The sequence below is a fragment of the Pogona vitticeps genome, chromosome 6, assembly GCF_051106095.1.
Source record: "Pogona vitticeps strain Pit_001003342236 chromosome 6, PviZW2.1, whole genome shotgun sequence".
NCBI classification, from domain to species: Eukaryota; Metazoa; Chordata; class Lepidosauria; order Squamata; family Agamidae; genus Pogona; species Pogona vitticeps.
In genome coordinates, this window is record NC_135788.1 from 202,367 (window position 1) to 220,670 (window position 18,304).

The 18,304-nt window shown below is 57.5% G+C and overlaps 1 protein-coding gene across 1 annotated transcript; it reads left to right on the forward strand.

The window, feature by feature from the left end:
* The first annotated feature begins 7,290 nt into the window (after positions 1–7,290).
* GBX1 (gastrulation brain homeobox 1) lies at positions 7,291–16,589 on the forward strand. The gene is made up of 4 exons (XM_078378253.1): positions 7,291–7,888; positions 11,976–12,119; positions 13,788–14,029; positions 15,444–16,589. Exons 1-4 carry the CDS (start codon positions 7,414–7,416, stop codon positions 16,314–16,316), a joined length of 1,734 nt encoding a protein of 577 aa, XP_078234379.1. The 5' UTR covers positions 7,291–7,413; the 3' UTR covers positions 16,317–16,589.
* Positions 16,590–18,304: the final 1,715 nt, after the last annotated feature.

The following is an 18,304-nucleotide window of genomic DNA, read 5'->3' on the forward strand; positions in this document are numbered from 1 at the left end:
CCCACACGGCCTCATTTCGGATACTCCACACCACACCACGGCTGTACCGGAGGCAGAAGGACGAGATTTCCCTTGCTCCCGAGGAAAAAGAGAGTCAAATACGCCCGGCGTTTTCCAGGAGAGATGCCAAAGGAAATGTTCAGCCAACCAGAAGCGGGTTGTGGGGGGCTGAGGTAGGGCTTGGCAGGGGGCGGGGGCAGAGAAGGAGCCCTGCCCAGCCATCGCAAGCACTTTCGGGCTTGAGGGGTGGGCGTGTGGGGCCCGCCAAGGCCCAGCGTTAGGAGACGCTCCCGTTACCGCTGTCGACCTGATTCCTCCGGCTGAGTTCGGGACTCCCTTTGCCTCTCCAGGACTCATCCCGAGTTAGGGAGGCTCAAAGGCCACCCGGGGTGTGACAAACCCAGACCTACTGGGATAGGTCACACAGTTACACTAAGCTGCCACCAACCATTCCCTTTAATAAGTCACACAGACCAGGGATGGATTTTTAAACAATAAAAAAAATAAGGTTTATTTAAATACACACAGGGTAAAATAAGCAATCAGGTGAATAAAATAAAGTAACGTGGCTTATTCTCACACACACAAGCATACAGTTTGGTTCACCTAGAACCTTTAACTTAAAGCACAGACCCTGAACCCATCAGTTCTGGCTAACCCACAGACCCCTGAACCTTTCAGGCTGGTACTCTGACACACAGTAGTACCCTGTCAGACACACAGACTCCCACAACAGCTTCTTCTTCCCCAGCTGCTGCTTCGTCCCAACCCAGTGTCTCACAGTCTGTCTCAGCATCTCCCCTTCACCACACAGGCATCACATATTTATACAGTACAGCCCCTCCTCCTGATGTCCCGCCTTCCACTCCCCATAGGATGGAACTTTCCCTCCAAACCCATGACAGACAGGTAACATCAGTGCTGTTATGTAACACCTCCCCTCTTTATAAGTTGTTTTGTAGGGGGAAAGCTAAGGTGCTTTTCACCAAAAAACAACCTGGGTAAAACATACAAAAACATTTATACATACCAAATAATACTCACTTATACTTACATTCTAAGTTAAACCATAGCAAATAGGCATTTAAAACATTACCATATACATTACATCAATTTACCTTTATTCATACAAACCAATTTAAAACCAGGCACATTTTAACTTTTTGTTCTCATTATATACATATAGTCCATGTTCTTTCACCGTCTTCAGTCTTCAGGTCTTCTTGATAAGGCGTCAGCAACACAGTTCACTGACCCTCTGACCACCTTCACTTCAAAGTCATAGTCCTGTAGGTTTAAAGCCCACCTCATAAGTTTGCTATTGTGGGTTTTCATTGTCTTTAACCATTGCAATGGTGAATGGTCAGTACACAGAACAAAATGTCTTCCCCAGATGTAAGGCTTGGCCTTCTGGATCGCGTAGACTATGGCCAAACACTCCTTCTCCACGGTTGCCAAATGTCTCTCACCTTTTTGAAGTTTCCTACTCAGGTAGGACACTGGATGCTGGTCACCATTCTCATCCTCCTGGCACAGAACTGCTCCTACCCCGCTGTTAGACGCATCGGTGTAGATGATAAACTCCCGGTCGAAGTCTGGAGCCCGCAACACAGGATAGTTGATTAACGCCTCCTTCAACCTCTGGAACGCCGCCTCACAGTCGCTGGCCCACGGGATGCGGTCATCAGCCTTCTTCCTCGTCAGATCGGTCAGCGGAGCCGCAATCTCGCTAAACCTCGGGATGAACTTTCTGTAGTAGCCCACCAACCCAAGAAATGATTTGACTTTTCTCTTGGTGGTGGGTCTAGGCCAATCTCGAACAGCTTCTATTTTGGCCTCCAGGGGTTTTATCATTCCTCCCCCTACCATGTGACCTAAGTATTTTATTTCTGGGCTACCCAGCTGACACTTGCTGGCCTTTACTGTTAGCCCTGCTGCACTTAACCTCTGCAGCACTAACTCCAGGTGTATCAGGTGATCTTCCCAGGTATTACTGAAGATCCCTATGTCATCAATGTAGGCCACTGTAAAGTCACTGAGCCCTGCCAAGGTCTGGTCCATCAGCCTTTGGAATGTGGCTGGTGCATTTCTGAGACCAAAGCTCAGGACTCGAAACTCATAGAGACCAAAAGGGCTGCAAAAGGCAGTCTTTTCTTGATCCCTGGGATCAATTCTTAATTGCCAATATCCCTTTACCAGGTCCAATGATGAGATGAACCGACAACCCCCTATGGTTTCAATCAGGTTGTCTAGCCTGGGCATTGGGTAGGCATCAGGAGTGGTTACACGGTTTAATTTCCTGTAATCAACACAAAACCTAATGCTCCCATCAGGCTTGTCCACAAGGACTATCGGAGAGGACCAAGGGCTAGAAGAGGGGACGATTATGTTCTCCCTCAGCATCTCGTCCAGCTCCTTCCGCACCTTGTCCCTATAGGGTCCCGTTACTCGGTATGGGGATACTGCCTGCGGGGGTGCATCCCCTGTGTGGATCCGATGCATCACTCCCTTCACTATCCCCGGCTTGTTGGAAAATACCTGTTGATATTTATTAAGCAGCATTTTTAGTTCTTGCTGCTGGTCTTGGGTGAGTGCAGGACTGATCTTTACCTCCTCTGGGTTGTATTTTACTTCCCCTCTACCCTCCCAGAAGGGTAATTCAGCTTCCTCACTCTCAGCTGCTTTTATCGCAAATAAAACCCTCTGTTCCCCTCTGTAGTAGGGTTTTAGGGCATTCACATGAACCACCCTCCTTGCTTGGTTCTCCTCCTGCTCTATAAGGTAGTTCAGGTCTGACATCTTGGAAATGACCCTATATGGTCCTGCCCATTTGAGCTGCAGTTTGTTCTCTCTGCAGGGCCTAAGCCAAAGCACTTCCTCCCCTGGGTCAAAGTGCCTCTCTCTAGCTTTGTGGTCATACCATGTTTTCTGTCTGACCTTCTGAGCTTGCAGGTTTTCTGCTGCCAGCTCTAGATTTCTCCTTAGGTCATTCATCAAGGTGTCTATGTAAGTCACAACGTCTTGTGGGTCATCCTGGGTGATCTGCTCCCAATTTTGTTTGATCAAATCAAGGGGCCCTTTCACCCTTCTCCCAAATAGAAGTTCGAATGGACTGAACCCGGTACTGGCTTGTGGCACTGATCGATAAGCAAACAAAAGGGATTGCAGCTTCTGGTCCCAATTGTTTGGATTCTCTGCCAAGTAAGCCCTAATCATGCGCATTAGAGTCCCATTGAACTTCTCAGTTAACCCATTACTTTCAGGATGATAGGCAGTGGTTTCCTTGTGCTTAATTCCACAGATCTGCCATAAGCGTTTCATGAGCTTTGATGTGAACGATGCTCCCAAATCTGTGATTATCTCTGAGGCAAATCCCATCCTGGACATATACCCCACCAAAGCATCGGCCACTGTGTTAGTCTCAATGTTAGTCAAGGGTATGGCTTCAGGATACCTTGTGGCATGGTCCACAATTGTTAGGATGAACCTGTTCCCCCTCTTTGTGGCCTTGGGCAAAGGTCCCACTATATCCACCCCTATGCATTTGAACGGAGTGTCAATCACAGGCAAAGGGCACAACTTTGCTTTGGTCCTGTCGCGGTTATTCCCCTGCCTTTGACACACATCACATTGTTTACAGAACTCCCTGATCTGCTTCCCTATGTCAGGCCAGTAGAAATTCTGTGTGATTCTCTGCTGTGTCTTGTTCACTCCTAAGTGCGCAGCAAACATGTCAGAGTGACCCCTTTGTAAGATCATAGGGCGATACTTTTCAGGTACCACCAGCTGACTTCTGATCCCATCTCCCCCTTTTGAGATATTCCTCAGGGTTTCTCTATATAAAATCCCCTTTTTCTCCAGAAATCTCACTGGGGTTTCAGGTGTTAGCTGGGCGTCAGTCACCTGTTCAAAACACTTTTGGAGAGTGGCGTCTGCCTTTTGCTCCTGTCCAAATCTGCTGTCTGTGGTTAAGGTTTCCACCACAGCTTCTGAACTCCCCTCTGCTTCCGTCTCTGGCTCATCATTACCCCCCTGAACTGTCCCTGTGGTGGCTTGTGAGCGTGTAATCACTAGCACCCGTTTCACATGTTCAGCCAGGTCATTTCCCACGAGCACGGCTGCTGGCAGAGTCGATGAAATCGCTATCCGCCAATCTCCCCTCCAGCCTTGAAAGTTGACAGGTACCTCTGCTACTGGCAGAGAGATTATCTGCCCCTCAATCCCTGCCACCTTCATGCTCTCATTTGGGATTATAAACTCCCTAGGGATGATATCTGGATGGCACAGGGTTACCTGGGAACAAGTGTCCCGCAGTCCCCTATACTGACGGTCAAGTATTCCTACGTCCACCCCTGCTGTCTCAAACAACTGAGAATCTGTTTTTATCAGCAAGCAGCGCTTCACCTCCATAAGAGGACCATTTTCCTCAGCCTGATCAGCAGAGGTAGCTGTTCCAGACTGAGTAGTCATGGCAACCGGCTCCCTCTGTGACACTGAGCCTTGCTCTTTCTGGACACAGAACACAGCTTTTGGCTTGGTCCCACTAGAATTCTGAGGCACCATTCCTTTTAGCTGCTTTAATTTCTCACACTCTGAGATTAGATGACCCTTTCCCTGACAGAAATAACATTTTCTGGCGTATTTTGATTCTCTCTCATCTTGTTTTGGTTTTCCCTCCAAAATCTGAGGTCTTGGTTTCATGTCTGAGGGCTTCCCTTCACCATGGGCCCCTCCCCCTTGCTGGCTTTTCCCTGGTCCCTGAGAGTACTTGCTGTAGGTTTCTTTGGGTTTACCTACAGATTTCCCCTCACCCAAGGGCTTTCTTATTTGGGAAATAAAATCTGCAATCTCTGCGGCTGCTGCCACAGATTTCGGTTTCCTTTCCCTCACCTGGAATTTCAATTCCCCCTGCAGGACTGAATAGAACTGTTCCAGTGCTATCAAGTCTTTAAGCTGTTCATAGGTCTCTGTTCCTTCCTGCGATAGCCATTTCTCAAGCAGCCTCACCAATTGGGCCCCCACTTGGGTAAAAGTCTGTTCTGGCTTTTTGGTGAGGGACCTGAATCTTTGTCTCAGCTGCTCTGCATTTATCCCATGTCTGGCAAACACCAGTTTTTTAAACTCTGCAAAATCTTTCATCCGTTCCTCAGGCATCTCGGCATAAACCTCAGCCAGGCTACCACTGATTAAAGATCGCATGATGGTCATCTTCTCAGTTTCCCTCACTGAGAAGTCCACAAACGCTCTTTCCACTAAGGAAAAGAACACCTCAGGACAATCTCCCTTGTGGTACACAGGGAATTTCTTCAGGTCAGCCTTAGACAATTGGCCTCCCTCAGAATCCCTATTATTATTATTGTTCTGGTTCATCAGTTCCAGTTTTTTTAATTCAAACGCCATTTTCTCCCTCTGCAATTCCCTCTCCATTTCCATTCTCTCTCTCTCTAATCTTTCTTCTTTTTCCAATTGCCTCATCCTCAATTCATGCTGTTGGGCTATGAGCAATTTTCTGAGCTCTGGGTTCTGTTCTCCTGTGCTGTCACCCCGCACTGAGCCAAATTCATCCTCAGAACCTTGGTCAATCTGGGGGTCTTTTACTTCACTCATTTCTGCTACTTGGCTTCGAGTCAAGGGCATAACCCCCCCTCAGAACAGGCTGCTTTAAAAGTCAAGCCTCAAAATAAAACGACCACTTTTTTTTCCTTCTTGCCTCAGAACCAGCTCTCCCTAGAGATTGCTGCTGTTCTTCAGCACTTAAATCGCAACAGTATCGAGTCAGAGCCTACCCCCCTCTGCTGGGCCTCTCAGCTGGCAAGCTAGCTCGCTGTTGCTACGCAGTTTTGCCTCAGCGTTTTCCCGCCAAAATCAGGCTGCCTCAGAGCACCTTAATCTAAGTCTCCCCAGTTGGCACGTTCTTCTACTAGTGCACCTCCCCGTGAGGTACACCTAGAAGATTACCTACGCGCCTCAGACTGTCCCTGACTAGACCCCCCTTGCTCTGGGCACACTTGCCAAGGCTTTGCTGGACCGCTGGACAACTGGACCAGTCGTATCCCACACGCTGGACACCAATCAATGTGACAAACCCAGACCTACTGGGATAGGTCACACAGTTACACTAAGCTGCCACCAACCATTCCCTTTAATAAGTCACACAGACCAGGGATGGATTTTTAAACAATAAAAAAAATAAGGTTTATTTAAATACACACAGGGTAAAATAAGCAATCAGGTGAATAAAATAAAGTAACGTGGCTTATTCTCACACACACAAGCATACAGTTTGGTTCACCTAGAACCTTTAACTTAAAGCACAGACCCTGAACCCATCAGTTCTGGCTAACCCACAGACCCCTGAACCTTTCAGGCTGGTACTCTGACACACAGTAGTACCCTGTCAGACACACAGACTCCCACAACAGCTTCTTCTTCCCCAGCTGCTGCTTCGTCCCAACCCAGTGTCTCACAGTCTGTCTCAGCATCTCCCCTTCACCACACAGGCATCACATATTTATACAGTACAGCCCCTCCTCCTGATGTCCCGCCTTCCACTCCCCATAGGATGGAACTTTCCCTCCAAACCCATGACAGACAGGTAACATCAGTGCTGTTATGTAACACGGGGCTCCCCAGGGGTTCCAGCCCGCAAACTCGACGGCCGACCGGCCGGTGTCTCTTGTTGAGTCGCCCCCTCCCACCGCCCAAAAGCGCTCTCGGTCCCTTCTTTCTCCAGAGCAGCTGGTCCCGCCCCGTCCGACAAAAAGCCCTTGTGCGCCCGGCCGGTAATTGGCAATCATCAATCACCAGCCATAATAGCTGATGAGGCGGGAGGGGGCGGCGCCTTCCCAGGGGCCCCCTGGCCCGCTCCAGTGGGAACTGGCTGCTGGGCCCCGACCCAGGCGGTTGAGCCGGCGGGCGGGCGGGCGGGCGGCTCTGGGAGGAACTCAAGCGGAATTTGAGGAAGATGGATGAGTCCAAAGGCAGGCAGTCGGAGGCAGGGAGGGAGGGAGGCAGGCAGGCAGGCAGACAAGCAGGCAGGCAGGCAAGCAAGCAGGCAGGCAGGGCGACACCCCCTTCCCCCTCCTCGCCATCTCCTCCCCTTCACTCACGCCCGCCCGCCCTCCCTTTCGGCAGAGAGCGCCCGCCCTGCGCCAGGCGCGGCAGAAGGAACACCAGCCCAGGCAGGCGGAGGGGCTTGCAGGAGCGCTTCCCGGAGCAGTGGCTGGCCAGAGGATCCGGGCGCTCCGAAAGGATCGCGGGGAGGCCCGCAGACGGGCTCCGCCGTGCCTTCATTGGGGCTGGACCCAGGGCGCACCGGCAGCCACTCCCGTGGGCGCGGAGCCTGGCGCCCAGCGGGCCGTGGCCGGCTAGCCCGGCTCGCAACTCTCGCTCGGGGGGCTCGGAGCACTGGCCATGCAGAGACCAAGCGGCCCAGGGGCTGCCTTCTCCATCGACTCGCTAATCGGCCACTCGCCACCTGCGCCGCGCTCCGGCCCTTTGCTCTACACCGGCTACCCGATGTTCATGCCGTACCGGCCGCTGGTGCTTCCCCACGGGCCGCTGCAAACGGCGGCGGCCGCTGGGCTGCCCCCGCTGGCTCCACTCGCCTCCTTCGCTGGCCGCCTCACCAACTCCTTCTGTGCCAGCCTCGGCCAAGCTGTGCCCTCCATGGTGGCGCTCACCACGGCTTTGCCCAGTTTCGGGGAACCCCCTGACGGCTTCTATCCGGCTCAGGAGCTGCCAGCCACAGGGCGAGGCAACGCTGAGCCGCCCTGCCGCCGACGAAACGCGGCGGAAAGCGTGGAGAGCGAGGAGCTACCCGGAGGTCGGGACAAAGGACCCGCCGAGCCGCCCCTTCACTTCCCGGAACCCTTCCCCGGAGTAGCAGGTGGGTGTCTCGGCCTCTGGTACCCTGGGTGGAAATCGGGAACACGGGGAGGGGAAAGGCGACTCGCGGCAGCGGCGGCGCCGGCGTGCTGGAAGAAGTTTTCTGGAGCGGGGAAAGTTCTGTGAGAAGGGCGGGGAGGTGCTCGGAGGACGGGAAAGTCCCTGCGACGGAGCGGGGCGTGGAAGGAGGCTGGAGACACTTCTTGAGAGGTGCGCCGGAAGAAGGACAGCCACTGAAGGCCATCCCAGCTGCTGAGCAGGACCGCCTGTCCTTCTCTCCGTCCCCCTTGGCCGTCTTGCCTCCACCCTTCCTCCTTTACTGCGTAATTATACAACGCAGGCGGCGGTTCTCCCGAGGGGCCGAGAGCCCAGTCTCGCGACCCTGAGTTTCAGGGGCAAGGTCCGGACGAAGACGGTTCCGTGGGCTCCCCCCTTTGGAGATCCTCCTACTCCCGCCCGTCTCTACTTGGAACTTCAGCCGCTGCCCTGAGCTCAGGCGGCCCCGAGAGGAACGCTTAGAGAAGCTGGGGCCTCTCCCGGCCTCTCTTACTCTCTTTTCGGGAGGGATGGCAGGGGGCCAAGACGGAGGAACCACGGGAAGGAGAGAGGAGCTGTCCACGGTACTGGGAGGCCTACTAACGGGAGAGGGACCCAGCCTGACCCCTTGGTTGTAGGGGGAAAGGGGTGCTTCAGTCTGGCAAGGGAAAGGCCACAGCGCGGTGAAAGGCGGCGCGGGGGTGTGTGTGTCTGCCTTCTCCAGAGCTGAACCAGAGACGAGAATAAGCCTCTTCCACAGAGACCTGGAAAGTGCTGCGCTGCCCCCCATCCCCCACCCCCCACCCCTCGCGCGGAAGGGAGTTTGACGTCGCGGGACTTTGAAGCCTTGGCCTTTTGGCGCAAGGAGGTCCTGATCCCCCGACCACCCGACCGACCACCTGCCTGCCTTCAGGGCTGGTGTCACATCCCAACGCTTCCTGGCAGCGCCCCTCCTGAAGCCCTTCACCCCTTTTCCCGAAGGCTGAGCCGTTTTGTTGCAGAGTCAGGCCGGGCTCCATGAAGGCCGGTGCCTTTTCTCTGACTCTCAGTGACAGGGCTCTGCAGGTCCCACCAGAGTTCACCTGGCCTGCCCCTGCCTGGGGTCTTTCACTCCTGCGGGGAAGTGGGAAGCGCCATCCCTTCTGCGAGCTGGTAATGGGGGTGGAGTGGGGAATTCCCAAAGGGAATAGTAGGTATTGGCGCTTGGACTTGGAAGCACCATTTCCAGAAGGACTGGCTGGAAAAGGGTTAGAAGGGGCGGGCGGAGCGCGGGAAGGGATCTTCCTCCACGAAAGGTGTCTTACAACCCCCCCACACACACACACACACAGGGCTGCGAAAGGTGGTCAGAGCAACGGGATCCCACATTCCGGCTCTAGGAGTTTTGGTTCGTTTTTCTAGTCGAGTCCCCAGTTCTGAGCAAACCCAGCATGTTTAAGCAATTCGTTGAAGAAGCTTAGGCTGCGATCCCACTGACTGTCTGTCCGGGAGAAGCACCATTGTGGTGAATGAGGATCGCGCTTATGTGCGCGATGGCTCTGCTAAGGCGATACCGTTTATCTGGAGGTTAGAGCTAGAGTTTACTTCTAAGAAGACAACTGTAGGATTGGACTGCCCTTGTCCAAATCCACCCTCTGGATGGCCGTCATAGAGGCTAACTGGCCAGCAGGCAGATGGGCCGGGGCTGAGTCCTACGTGCACCAGTTTCCGTCTCTCAGCTTGCCTCGGGGGTGCAGGTCACCTCAAACTGCGAGAAGAAATGCAAGGTGAAAGGCAGGGGCGGGGCGGGGGGGGGCAGACAGTTTTCTCCTTTAATCTTCAGTGAGGGTAAATGTGACCTCTCGGGAACTTCCTTCTGTGTCCTGAAAGTGCGCCTATGTCAAAGCTCTGGTGAAATCAGCTGGCTGTCCGCTGAACGTCGTGGAAAGGAAAAGGCAGAGACTCGGTCAGCTATATTCACCGAGTCGAGCGACGTTTCCCTTGAACCTTAAGAAGCCCCAGCGAGAGAGACCGGAGCGGCGGGCAGAGCGCTCCCCGCCAAGGCTAGCCCAGCTCCTGCCTGCTGCCTCTGCTCTGGCGACGGCGGCGAGAGGGCCTTTCCAGCCACCGGCCCTGGGAGGGGGGGGGCTGCTCAGCGCTCCGTCTCTGCCCTGTGTTCCGCTGAGCGACCAGCACCTCCATTCGGCCCCCCTGAGGCAGGGACAATCCGGTGGAGGCCGGTGCAGTGACTTTGCCCGGCTCTGCTGCAGCTTCTCTCTGCTGATGACTTGGGTTGTTGTCCGAGGCCACCTCCTAGAATTGCAGGGGAACTGTAGATTTGGAAGCGGTGCCAAGGGTCAGTTCGTTCGCCTTCCCAGCGGTCTTCTCTGCCTGTTGGGGTTTGCAAGCCCCACCCCGCCTGTTCTGTGAGCACGTGCAGGGCTTGTCTGGGTTCTGTCGGAGTGGGTGGGTCTCTTTGTACCCAGGGAGGGGAGGTCCGATCAGCACAGCTCACTACCATCACATCCAGCCAGGTCTCAATCCTGGGAGGACCTGAGGAAGAAAAATCTGCCTTCCCTCAAGCCAGCCTTTGGTCCCTCCGCTGTTGTGTTAGGCACACTGAGAAGAGCCGGCGCTCAGGTCTGGGCCAAGGGGATTCCCACCCCCACCCCCACAGCATCTCTTGGGAGATGCTGCTGGCGATGGCACCCTGTCCACAAAGTGCGAACAACTCTCCTGTTGAGAGAGAGCAGCCAGTGGAGGCTTCCTGAGTACCATAGCCCGGGAAAGGACTCTCCCCAACAGCCCCTTGGGACTCTGCTACCTTCTCACTGCAGTGGGGAAGGGGAATGATCTTGGTTTTGAACTTGCTTCTTCAGTTTTAACTCCTGAAGTTACTCGTCAGTAGTAGGATATCCTACTACTCTCGTCCTTCCATTGCGCAATTCCAGAGAATCTTTGTCACTGCTTTGTGATTTCTTCCCAGCACTAGTGGAGGGGTGGCACTCAGCATGTTGGTGTGTGTGTGTGTGGGGATGCCCATCATCGGAGTGCAGGAAAAGCCACCGCAGGGACAGCCTTCCTCAGAGTGGGAACAAGCAGTGGACCAGTGGCTGGGGTACAGGGCTCAATCCCATCTGGCCTCTTGCACAGCCTTCAGAACCTTTGTCATCACAGAATTGCAGAGCTGCCGAGCTGGAAGGGTCCAACCCCCTCCTTCACCTGGGAAGTGGCTAGGAGGCCAGAAGGAAATGGAGGAACCCAGGAGACTGCCTGTCCTAGAACTATCAAATTGTACAGTTAGGAAGGGCTTCCAAGGCCACAGAGCCCAATCCTACTGCAAGTACAGGAACCACAGCTTGAGCAACCCTGATGAAGGCCATCTAACCACTGCTGGAAAATTTTCCTCTGCATGTGCATGCCTCTGTGTGTGTGTGTGTGTGTGCACGCGCGTGCGCGTGCGCGTGTGTGTGTACACTTCACAAGGCAGGCAAACCTTGGGAAGCTCTTCCTAGCGTTGGGTCAGAATACCTTTTCTTGTCCTTTGAGTCCATCTGGGGGCCAAATAAAACAAGTTTGCACCATCTTGCAAATGTTTGGTGATACCTAATGCATCACCTTTTGTTTTTTGCTCCCAGCTCCCTCGACCATTAATTGCAGGGCAGAGTTCCCAGACCCTTTGTCATCCTGGGGGCCTTCCTCTGGACATGTTTCAGCATACTGATTTCCTTCCAAATCCATGAACCCCAAAACAGGACAGGATTCCTGACAAGGCCTGACCAAAGCTGAATGGGGCAAAGGGAGGGTTACAAATACTGTAAAAACTTCTCTTGATTCGGGCAGCATTCTCCCTTTGAGGCATCCTAGTGAGCCATTCAGTTCTTCTGCCACTGCCTCATGCCATGGATTCACCTTTAGTCAGCCGCTGGCCACCCATCCTATACGTTTGCACCTCACTTTTTCTGTCTAACTGTGGAAATTTACATTTTCCCCTCTTGGAACTCATGTTGTTTGTTTCTGCCCAGTCCTTTGACCTCTCAGGGTCACCTGGGTTCTGTCACCTGGTCTTTCAGCAACCCCTCGCAGCTTCATGGGGTCGCATCTCCTCGACTCCCTCATCAAACCGATTGCTAAGCATGGTGCTCGCTTCCCACTGCTAGAACCCTTAGAGCACGGCAGCAGGGATGGCACGCGGCTCAGCAGGAAACCCAGTCTCGGTCAGCTTGGATTGACACTTTGGCCAAAAGGCACTGGTGGGGACGATCTGAGGCTGGGACACGCGCCTTTCTCTCAGCCCTCCGTTCTGACTTTCGGGCCGGCTAGCAGATTTCCTGGTGGCCACGAGGGGCTCCCCTGTTGTACGCAAAGAATGGGGTCAGTCCCGCGCGAGGGGAGGTAAGGGGCTACTGAGGCTGCAGTGAAAATATCAGCAACCTTGCACCTTCACAGGTTAGCAACGGGAGGAGTCCACGGGCCTCCCAAGCTCTCAGGACAAAGGCCAGCGTGGACAGGTCAGGCGGCTGGAGCCATCCACCGCTGCCCTGGCCTCCCCCGTTCTCAGTGGGTGTTTCAGAGCCCCTGGCCTATGTTCTGACCCAGTCCAGTCCACCTTTCTCCTCCCCGCACCCCCAATCTTGGGATCCAGTCTCTCTCTCCTATTCTGGATAGCACTAAGGAATTAGGAGGACGTTCAGGGCGAGCCTGTTGGTGTGCGACAAGGGCCTCCCTTCTCTCCCCCCCCCCCCCGCAGATGCCTGGTGTGAAAAGGAAAGGCTTTCTGCCTCGTTCGAGGAGGGGTTTCAGCCCCGAAAACCCTTGGCGATGGACTCAGGCAAGCAGGTCCCACCTTCCTCTCCCACCCGAGGCGCTGCTACGTAACAAACAGCGCCCCCTGCTGCCCCCGTTTGGGGAAGAGCGTTGTTTCGGGGTCTTGCGATTGCCCTCCAAGGCCCGCAGGCAGGATTGCTCCCGGGGGTCCCTCAGTCAAAGGCTCCTCCTACCAGGCCGAAGGAACCTCTGGAGGGCTGGTTGAGGGAGAAGGAGACCACTCTCTGCCAGAACGGTTGTAGACCCCGAGAGCCAGGCAGTCCTGGTACGAGCGATCTCAGACTGACCGCGCGGGGGGGGGGGGGCGACAGGAGGGACCAGCCAGCCGCCTCCAGAGGCAAGAGCAGAAACCTCGATCGGTTTGGGGGGCTCAGCCTCCAAAGCAACCAATTTCCAGGCCAACCTCTGTGTTCCAAAGAGACGCTCCTTCCCTGCGGAAGGTTAGGCCCCTTCCCCTCCCTCAGGAAAAGGTCCTGGGGTCCGTGGGATTACACAGAGGCAAAGGTAGGGTGATGCCCTTGTTGAGCCACTGAACGTTGCAAGCTTTCGTGGAAGAAATTCCACTTCCACAGGCTGGGCGCACGACACGCGCGCACCCTTCATGGACAGCGTAGAAGAAAATCTTCACGAAGGCGCAAGTCCCTGTCAAGACTGCTTTCGTGGGGTGCCTTCAGACTTAGGTTGCAAACGTCAGCTGGTGTGTGGTGTGTATGTGGGGGGTTTGTGTGTGTGTGGTGCCTGCGGTTGATCCGCTCCATCCCGGCGGCGGCAGCAGCCGGGGCCTCCCATCTGAGGGAGAGGTCCTTCTGCCAGAAGGCGGGCGGGGGAAGGTCCGAAGACCCATCCTGCTGGCAGCGCTTCCCCTCCGCCTGGGAAACCCTGCCGGGACCGAGCATTCCAGACCTTGGGAGGGTCTCCGCTCCTGGTTGGGACGGGCCACCCGGCTCCCTTTCCAGAAGGAAGGAGAGAACCGGGCGAGGGGAGCGCTGTCTTGGGTGGGCCAGGGCCGGGGCCGGGGGCGGGAGAGAGAAAAGCTCCTCTCGTTGCCCGTCCGGTAGGAGCGGAGATTTGCCGGAACGGCGGCTGCCTTGCTCTGACGTGGAGAGATGCCTTCGCCTGCAAGGCCAGGGTGCTCGCGGCCCAGGCAGTTGCGGACCTGAGCGCGCTTTCCCTCCCAGGCAGTCTCCGCTCGGCCTTCCTGCGCTGGAGACCCCGAGCACAGCTGGCCGAGACAAATGAACCAGGCAACGGTTCCTCCCGGAGCCGCTTCGCGCCCTGGACCCCTCAGTACCATATCTGGGTGCAGGAGTGGTCCTGGGGCTCTCGAATGCCCCTTCTGGCACCGGGGGGGGGTGCGATGGGGAAGACGTGGCGCCTGCCTTCCAGTCGGCCTCCTGCTGTCCCAAGGCGCACGTCCTTCTATTGGCCCCGGTGGGGGGGTGGGGGTGGGAAGGCGATTTAACTCCGGAGTCGGAGGAAGGCGCGTTGGCTTACGTTTCTTCAGTCGACACCGTCTATCTAGCCAGTCTTGGGCGCGGGCGAGGCGTGGGGAGGAAGCGAGTAGCCACTTTCTCAAGAATTCTGCCCAGACCCGACAGCCTGGATCCGTATCCCAAGCCCCGCTATTCTTCCGGTGGCCGGGAGCGTCGCAGAGGCAGAGCCCCGGGCAAACCGGACACCTAAGGGCGAGAGACTCGTTCTAGAAGACCGAACCACCCCCCCTCCCCGCTCAGGCCCCTGTGGGACTACCAGGAGTCGGAACGGCATTTCGCCCCTGTCCTTAGGTAAGAAAAGGGGACGAAAGGCCGAGAGAAAACGGGAGAGAGCGCAGGACTGGAGTGCATCAACAGAAGTGCACTGCTTTCGTGAGAAGGCAAGATTCTCTGGAAAAGATAATGACGCTGGGAATGTTTGAAGGAAGCAGGGAAAGAGGAGAATCAAATACCATATAGAATGTCTCCCTCGAGGAAGCCAGAGGCTTGAGTTTTCAGGAGCTGCTGAGGGCAGGACATTCTGGAGAGCGTTCATTCATAGGTCACAGGTAACTTGACGGCACCTAACAGCCATTCTGCTTTGGGCAGACCTTGCCTGGTATCGTGTGCCCAATTCTGAGCGCCAGTTTAAGAAGGCCAGCCACACGCTGACCCTCGTCCAGAGAGAAGGAGCAGGCAAACCGTCCGGAACCCGAGCTGTATAAAGAGAGAGCAGTCATGCTGAGGGACAGGGGCGAAGACTGAGAGGAGGCATGACCGCCGGTAGTACTGCTGTTCTTAGGTGCCCTCAAATGGCGTCCGATTCAATAATTTGAAGCCCTCTCAAAGGTCCAGACCCTGGTAAACTCAAAGCGGTGGCTTCCTTTACTGCACGGATCCCTCACCTCTTCGATATTCCTCCAACATCTCGGACGGGGACGGGGACGGGGAAGGGGGGGGCGGTTCCGTGGGCAAAATGTCTCGGGCGGCTCCGAGGCCAGAGCTCCTCAGTGAACAAACAGGAACTTGCGGCAGAGGCGCCGCCGTAGGAAGGAGCTCCGCGGCTTTGCGGAAGGGCCTCCTAATTTTTAATCTTCTCTCTAGTACATGCCCCTCCCCCCAACCTTAAGTTCAAGCTTATTTGGCGGCTGTCCGCTTCCCGGCGGCCCGGGAGGGAGGGTCTACCTAACCCTGAGCGGGCGGAGAGGGGCCCAGCTCACCCAGGTCAACTTCCTGGCCTAGCCGGGCTTGGCTCTCTCCGACGGGATCCACTGCCCAGCACTCCGACCCCGGACACTCACACCCCGGCTGGCTTTGCCCACTCGTCCGTCGGTCGGTCGGTCGGTCTGCGCTGGACTGTCGACCTTCCTGCGTGGCTTTCCTAACTCTCCGCTCTTCGCCTGTCTGTCCGTCTGTCTGTCTGTCTGTCTGTCCGTCCGTCTGTCTATCTGTCTGTCTGTCTGTCCTGCAGACGGAAGGGCCTACAGCTCGGACGAAGAGAAGCCGGAGGGGCGTCCCAGCGAGGCGGCCTGCAGCAGCGAGCGGGACGAGGACGAGAGCTCGGCGGCGGAGGCAGACAGCGAGGAGGACCTCTTCCTCGACAGGGCGGGCGGGGGCCCGCGGGGCGGCGGGGGCGCCAAAGCCAGGGCCAAGCGGGTCCTGGGCGAGTCGCCGGCCTCCGCAGCCGCCGGGGGGGCGCCCTCCTCCTCCTCTTCCTCCTCCTCCTCCTCCTCCTCCTCTTCCTCCTCCTCCGCGCCGCCGTCGGCCTCGGCCTCCGCCTCGTCCGGCCCGGGCAAGAGCCGGCGGCGGCGCACGGCCTTCACCAGCGAGCAGCTGCTGGAGCTGGAGAAGGAGTTCCACTGCAAGAAGTACCTGAGCCTGACGGAGCGCTCCCAAATCGCGCACGCGCTGAAGCTCAGCGAGGTCCAGGTCAAGATCTGGTTCCAGAACCGGCGGGCCAAGTGGAAGCGCATCAAGGCGGGCAACGTGACCGGCCGCTCCGGGGAGCCGGTCCGGAACCCCAAGATCGTGGTGCCCATCCCGGTGCACGTCAACCGCTTCGCCGTGCGCAGCCAGCACCAGCAGCTGGAGCAGGGCGGGCAGCAGCGCCCCTGACCCACGAACTGCCATGGGGGGGCGCGGGGGGGCGGAGAGGCGGCGGCCCCCTCGGCCCGGGCCAGCACCGCCCTTGTACAGTCCCCTATTTATTCGCCGCCGGCGCCTCTCGCTTGCTTGCCCTGCCCTGCCCTGCCCTGCCCTCCCGGCCCGCCCAGCCTCGGCCGCCCGCTTCCCCCCCCCGCCCCCACCCGCCGCCGCGCGCCTGTACATATGATTCCCGCGCTTGGGTGTGTCTGTTTTGTGCAGAGTTGTGATCCGAATCAATAAACCTATTTTCTATGGACGTGGCTCAGGTGCCGTGTCTGACTGGAGCGGGCTCGAATGCCGCCTCCCGAGCCTGGCTCTCTGGCCCATTGCCGGCGGCCCCTTAGCCCGGCTGTAGAGAGAGCAGAGGGGAGCTCGCCGGCCCCTTCGTCGCCAAAGATCCTGCCCGAGGGGGCGAGGCAGAGCCGCGCGGGTCCACCTGGCCATCGCCCAGCCTGCTCTTGCGGCCCCACCGGGCATCCCAGGCCGAGCGCAGTCTCGGGTCCAGCCGCTTCCTCGGGGCCCTTCCTCGCCTCCTCCTCCTCCTCATCCGCCGCCGCCGCCAGTGCTGGACGAGGCACGTTTTCGCCTCAGTCGCCCTCCCGGAAGGACCCGATCCAGCCCGGGACCGCCGCCGCCTCCTTCTCCAGTCCCGCAGCAGAACAGGAGAGCTGGGCGAGGCGGAGCCTTGGGGGGGGCGGCAGGGAACACGGGGGCCGCTCTGTCCCCGCGGAACCCCCCACCCCACCCCAAAGCCTTCGAGGCAGCGGCGCCGGCAGGGGGCAGGTGGCCGAAGGCGAGCCCTCGGAAGGCAGCGCCAGCCGGCACGGAGCAGCCCAGCCTCGGCGGCGGCATCCCACCCTTCCGACGGGGCGCCCGCCCGCCTGCCGTGGCTCCTCCGAAGGGGCCTGGGGGATGCCGTCGAACAGGGGCGAGGCGGAAGAGGAGCGGCCCAAGGCGTGACTCGGGAGCCTCCCGGCTGGCTGGCTGGCAGGCAGCTGGCCTCCTTCGCCCGCCGCCGCCGACCCCCGACTCCCTGGCCCGGCCTCTGCTTGCACTGCCGCGCGGGGATGGGGAATCGGGGCCGCTTGCCTTGTTCTGGCAGCTGCGGAGCCCGCAAAAGCTTCCAACTAGAGAAGAAATGGGCGGCGGCGGCAGCGGGCACGGCTCTCTCCGCCACCGCCGTTTGTGTCCCTCTCCGGGGGGGGGTCTTTCCCCCACAGGTCTGGCTGGTCCCTATCACGGGCAAGGAGGCTCGCCCTTCCCCATGTCTTTCCTCACCGCAGTGATGAAGGGGTGTGTCCCCGCTCCCGGTCAGGAAGCCGCCACAAGGGCCCTAGGGTCGGCAGGTACCTGTTTGCACCCAAGTGCGGGGAAGCCGTCCTCCGCCTCCCCCCCCCCCGCGCTGCCTCAACGCCCACCCCGGCCCACCAGCAAGAAGCTCCGGAGGGGAGCCAACGGCGGGGCCCCAGGCTCTTCCCTCGGCCTCAAGGGCCTTTTCTGTCCACCCCAACCCCGCAGAGCAGGTACTCCTGGTCTGACACCTGACAGCTCCCGTCCTGGTCTGGGGGAGGGCTGCTGAGAGGCAGGCAGGGTCCCCCCCCCCTTTAGTGGGAAGCCAGCATCAAACACAAGGCGAGAGTCATGGCCATTTATTTATAGGTGGGTTGCAAATATGTCCTGCTAAGCACAAATGGCTCCCTTGGGGACAGGAAGCCGGTCTCCTCTGTCCAAAGCAGGCCAGCACCACGGTCATATGCACTCCGAGTGTGTGCGTGCGCAGGTGTGTGTGCACACACGGAGGAACAAGAGAAGCAGAAACATGGCCCAAAGGGGGCTGGCCCTCCCCTACTGCCCGGGTTGTGGGGTGGGTAGGACTTTCTTGGTGCTGGACAAACACCCACACATATGCACCCCCCACACACAGATCCCCACCCCACACCAGTCAGGGCTTCACTGGG

Bases quoted from the DNA above. Each gene is read 5' to 3' on its own strand.
- GBX1 (XM_078378253.1), top strand. From the start codon at position 7,414: ATGCAGAGACCAAGCGGCCCAGGGGCTGCCTTCTCCATCGACTCGCTA. The intron at 7,889-11,975 runs GTGGGTGTCTCG...CTGGTCTTTCAG, and splicing joins ACCCTTCCCCGGAGTAGCAG to CAACCCCTCGCAGCTTCATG. The intron at 12,120-13,787 runs GTCAGCTTGGAT...CCCGTCCGGTAG, and splicing joins CAGCAGGAAACCCAGTCTCG to GAGCGGAGATTTGCCGGAAC.